At 33.9% G+C, this 6,000-nt stretch overlaps 1 protein-coding gene across 1 annotated transcript in view; it reads right to left on the reverse strand.

Annotated features, from left to right (window-relative positions):
- LRRC9 (leucine rich repeat containing 9) overlaps positions 1 to 5,501 on the reverse strand; it is a 101,844-nt gene extending 96,343 nt beyond the window's left edge. The window contains 2 exon segments of the mRNA XM_044659962.1: positions 4,927 to 5,145; positions 5,454 to 5,501. Coding sequence (XP_044515897.1) covers positions 4,927 to 5,145; positions 5,454 to 5,501 — 267 coding nt within the window.
- Between the last annotated feature and the right edge of the window lie 499 nt (positions 5,502 to 6,000).

Below are 6,000 nucleotides of genomic sequence, written 5' to 3' on the forward strand. Positions count from 1 at the left end.
TATATAATAAAATTAATAATGTATAATTATAATAAAAAAGAATCAGAAACAACTGAAAAAAGAGTAGTTTTCCAGAAGTATACAGTATATTTTAAGCCCCAAAACATCAATTACTGGAGAAAGAAGTATCTATTTGAAAAAAAAACAATTGGGAAAAATGGAAATTATTTTATGAAAAATTTGATGTAGAGCAAACCTAATACTAGATATCACAATAAGCTAAAAATGGTCACATTAAAAAAATCTGATACCAATATAAAGAGGTACTTTTCACAATCACATTATTCTTAACCAAAGATTAGAAATGATAAAAACTAAATAGACATTTTGACTACATTATAAAAGGAGGTTTCAAAGAAGGAAAACCAATGAAAACAGGGAATGAAAAAATAAACTATTGTATGTAGAAAAAACATTTTCAGCAAATATCATTGATAAAAGTCTGATACAGAAGGAATGTTATTCAGTTCAACTACCTGTTCCAGCCCCTATCCTAGATTACCCTTATCATATCTATTTTCCCTTTTAAAAATTCATGAGAACCCTTCAGCCAATCTTTTCACTCTTTGAAAATCATGCTGTCCACAAAAGCTGTTCTAAATTCTTTCTTCTTTCATAAATAAGTCTGTATGCTACTTCTATTTCAAAAGAGAGGTTCTAACCTCTGATATAAAATATTATTGTTCTAGTAAGTATCACTTTATATTTTGTACTATTAAATACTATTGAGGAAATAAAGGCCATTCAAAATGAGCTCTCACTTCACTATTTTATACTTCAAAATCACTGAATCTCCTATTCTTTCTTCTAGTCTCAAGATAAAGAGGACTCTTCAAGGACTAAGCCCTCTACTTGTGCTCTAGATCCCCTCTTCTCCAATCTGCTCCAGCAGACCACCTAGCCATAAATTTGTTTTTCTCATTCTCAATCTCCTGACTCCTTCCTTGTGTCAAATGCAGCTACTATGAGGCAATCTTGCTGTGATTGCAGTGCTACAAACTGCTGTTTAAAAAAAAAGGAAAAAAAACTGGCTACACCTGGAACCTGAAATTTTGACCAGATGTTATCACACATCAGGATATGGATATTTTGTAATACAATTTAACCCTTGAGCACTCCTCCCAGTTGCTGGCCCTCCAAGCAGCCTTCTCAAAAGACTTTTGACTGTAATGCAACAAATTCTCCAAGCAGCACCTTGCAAGAGACTCACTCTCAGGGGAAATGTATTAAAACTCCTGTTTCTCCAACCCTAGTGGGCATGTTCCTTGTCTTGATGATGTGTCCCCAACTGTAATCCCCTTGCCTATTATTGCTACTTTGGTAGTCTTCTTTAAAGCTGATACTTGCTACCTAAAAACATATTCATCTTCCTCATCTTTTAAGAAACTTTCACTATTGTTTTTATTTCCTTTTCATATCACAGCCAAGTTCCTAGAAAAATACATGCACTTTTATTAACTCTACTTTCTCTCCTTTCTCTCCTCAAGCCTATGCTTCTAAGGATTCTAACCTTATCACTCAATTGAAGCTTCTCTTTCCAAGGTTACCAAATCTCTTAATTACCAAATAGGGCAATTAGATAGCACAGTGGATAGAGTGTTAAGACCTGGAGTCAGGAAAATCTGAGTTCAGTTCTTGCCTAGTTGTGCGACATTGGGTAAATGACTTCACCTGCATCTGCCTGTTTCCTCATGTGTAAAATGAGGATAATAACAATATCTACCTCCAGGGATGCTGTGAGGATCGAGAGATATTTGTAAAGCACTTAGCACAGTGCCTAGCACATAGCAGATGCAATATAAAAGCTACTATTATTATGGATATAATGGTCTCTTCTCATTATTCATCTTTCTTTTTTTTTTTTTTTGTTCCTCCAGTCTTGCTGCTTCTTTTGTTTTTGTTTTTTGCTAGATCATCCTTTGTGCCCTACTCTCCCATGTATGAGTGTACCTCAGGGCTCTGTCATCAACTTTCCCTCCCTCTCTATCATATTTCTCTTGGTGATCTCATTAGCTGTCATTAAGTTAAACTATTATCTCAATGTAGAGGACTTCCAGATCTATGGATCCAGACTTTCTCCTTATCTTCAGTCTCATGTCACCAACTGCATAGTAAATGTCCACAATCATCTTAACTTCAACATGTTCAAAACATAACATCTTTTCTCTCAAACTTTCACTTTTTCCCAACTTCCCTATTTTTGCTGAAAGCACCACCATTCTTGTGGTCACCATGATTTTCAACTTCAAGGGCAGTCTCAGTGATTCACTTTTCTTCACCATAATAAAATATCAATTCTATCTCCATAACTGTCTCATCTGTCCCCTTCTCTCCACACATGCTTAAACTCAACCTTGTTCAGAACCTCACCATTTTTCATTTGGGCCTTGGTGCAATGACCTCTTATAAGTCTCATCCTATCCAGTCTCTCTGATCCTATCCATCTTCCACAGATGTAGTAGTGATATCCCCAAAATGCAAGTCTGACTAAAATATTCTCTTGCTTAAGTAAGCTCAAATAGTTATCTATGATTAAATATAAACTCTTCTGCTGGCATTAAAATCACATTGCTCTTTCTCTGGCCTATTGCTAACTTTCTAAACATGCCATTCCTGATCCTGCCTTGGTGTCTTTTTCTACCATTCCTGGAAATCTTTAGTTCCTCATTTTCTCCATGTAGAATTCACAGATTCTTTTCAAGCAGAAGAGGCAATTTGGTAGGGCAGTGTAGAGTGCTGGACCTGGAGGCAAGACATGGCCTCACACCCTTACTAGCCATGTGACCCTGGATAAGTAATTAGAGCTTAAGTCATTGTCTGTCTCATCTGTAAAAAGGAGCACTTATCCCAGGGTTGGTGTAAGGATAAATGAGAAAATATTTGTAAAGTGCTTTGTAAACCTTAAAGTGCTTTATAAATGCTAGCTATTATCTCAAAGCTATGAGTCCTATCTCGATCCCTCCAGGAGCCAGTCTCCTCCTCTTAGAAATTAATTTGTATCAAACAAAACAGTACGAATTATCAAGGGCCTGCTATACCTGGGCCTGGGTTAGATGATGAGGATAAAAATACAAAAGTGAAATAATTTCTGACCTTAAGAGTCTTACATTCTATTTGAGGAGACAGCTTGTAAGTATACATCCATAATGTATGTCTATGTGTTATATACTTCAAATATATATAGAAAATGTATATACATACACGTATATAATCAACATATCATCTCCTTAATAGTCATTCTATTATGTAATATAGGTATACCTGTATATGTGAATGTATGAATAGATAGGTATATCTACAAACATATATATACAAGAATATGTGTGTATAAATACAGTTTATATATATATCTTATTTTTCATGACATAGCAGTGTCTGTGCTAAATCTTGAAAGAAGCTAGACATTCCAAGGGAATATATGACAGGCCTGGGAGACAGCCTAAATACACAGACATATAAATAAAAGAGGGAATATATAAGAAACATCTGGATAGCCAGTTTAGCTAGACTACAAAAGTTGGGAAAATAGAGTAATATGTAATAAGTCTTGAAAGGAAGGTTGGGCAGATTATATAAGGCTTTAAATGCCCAGAACACTATATTAGAGACTAGAGAAAAGAGGGAACCACTGGAGTAGAGGAGTGAACTGCAGCAATCAGTCCCCTGTTTTTGAAAAATCACTTTGTTAGCTATATAAAAGACGGATTAAAATAGGCAAGGATATGAGGCAAAGAGACCAATTAGAAGGCTTTTGTAATAGTTTAGGCAAGAGGTGATGAGAACCAGAAAGGATTTTGTGTGAAAAAACAGGATGCATATGTACTTTGGAATAAATGACCTCTAAATGCACAACATGGTCTATTTTCAGTCCTTTGGCACTGAACTCCAATCAGAAGATTTTATATTTAATCCTGTAGGTAATAAGGAGCCACTGGAGTTTACTGAATGGGAGGGGAAGGAAAGTAACAGAACCAAGCTTGTACTTTAAGAAGATCAACTTGACAGAGGAGTAGAGGATGAAAGAATGTAGGAGGTCATCCAACAGGCTATTAAAATAGTCTACTCTTCCATCAAAGAGACTTAATTTTATATGTAGATCACAAAGTTAAGTTTAACTTGATGCAGTCAGAATCCCTTCTTATAAATTAAACCCCCATAGCAAAAGGAAGAGAACATATTTGTAAGAGGGAAATTACTACTATGTTCAATACTCAGTGAGGTTGTGCCCTTGATATTTGGCCAAAGAACAAAGACCAGAATTGGTAAAGAAGTTAGTAATATTGTCCAAATGGGATTATATTTTGGAGTCTATACCATTTCTACTACACAGAATAGCATTTTTAAAAAAATTCAACAGAATCAAGCTATTCAAGTTAAAGATAGTTTGTGCAAAAGAGGGGAGAAGGTGGTAAAATTCGATGAAAATTGGTAACTTCATTTTCTATATGAAGGAAAAAAATGGAGTATACTGAATTCTTATTCTGGGGAAACTGGGGCTGATGTTTTTAAATTCCACCCATCCTGCCTGCCATCTCTACCTCCAACAAATTCTAAGGAAAGGAATAGGTACTTTGTATTCCTGGTCCCACACACAGAACATAGATCTAGATAATATGTCTTCTAAAGATACACTTTTGGAGGGGAGAGAATGGACACAAAAAAATAACAAATCCATAAATTAGGTATATTTTCCACTCTAGGAAAAAACCATCCTTGTAAGTTGTACTGGTACCATAAAATTTTTGTGCTTTTCTATAATCTTGAGGATTTAAAAATGGAAAATATTACTTTTGTAGAATTTATGAGAGGTTAAAGAACTATAAATAAATAAATATGTGTAGGAGGTTAAATACATTTATAAAAATATATGTATAATTTTTTCTCAAAGCAAAAATATGAAATATACATAAGAACATTTAGACCTACCGTTAAATGGCATTCTGCAATCCAAAGTTCTTTAAGCAATAAACATGACTCCAATCCTGAGATTTTGGAAATATTTTGAGCAACTACTGTGAGACTTGTTAAATTAGGAAAAGATGCTAACCCTACAATATATGGATACCCTGAAAAAAACATCTCCAGTTTCAAAGTTTCTGGTCCTTCTTGATCAATTGCATCAAAACATAAACCATTGCATGTGCACTGTTATAAAAGAAAAGATTCAGTTATTATATATTATCTGACAATTATTCTGCCATTACAGAGTATAATTCTTGATCACTTATATATTTTTTCCTCTCAAGACAAAACTGCAAATCATCCTACTTACACATTTTATTTCTGAGCTTATAGAGGCCAGACTCATGGTTAGAAATCTGGCTTATTTCTTTCTCCCAGAAGAACAAAAGAATTCCTTTTAATATCCCTTCAACCCCCTTATCATTTCTGCTTTCCTCCAAATCCTATACTTTTCTATGTATGTCATATGATGAAATTTGGATTGGACTTACCAGTTCTTTAACGATATCGTCTTGGTTCAGGTTTTCACTTTCAATCATCTTCCATTAAAAATAATAGACATAATAAAGTATCTGGGAAAATGAAAATCTATACGAGATATGAACAAGTTTCTCTAAAATTTAATAACTGTTTCTTTAATTTTCAGTTTTTCCCTTTCAATATTTTATTTCCAAACATGTCATTTATAAAGTATAGAGAGCATAGCTTTTTAAAGTGAGAAGACATAATTAGTCAATCAGCAAGTTTATTTGAATGACCACTCTGTACCCAACACTAAGTTGTATAGAAAAACAAAACAAAGACACTGTAAATATCTTGAGGTCTAGACTTTTGATTCAGTTATTTAGAACTTTTTTGTTGTTGTTTTGCTCAGAGCACTTGTAAAACTTTGCATATACTTCTTATAAACTATATAAGTATTTTTCTACCATTTGAAAATATCCTTATAAAATTTCAGTTGCTTTTGTGGTTCTTGGGAAGCACAAAAGAATGTTTTATATACACACATAATTGAAACAGTTATTAAATATTTATACA

This window comes from Gracilinanus agilis, chromosome 2, assembly GCF_016433145.1.
Source record: "Gracilinanus agilis isolate LMUSP501 chromosome 2, AgileGrace, whole genome shotgun sequence".
NCBI classification, from domain to species: Eukaryota; Metazoa; Chordata; class Mammalia; order Didelphimorphia; family Didelphidae; genus Gracilinanus; species Gracilinanus agilis.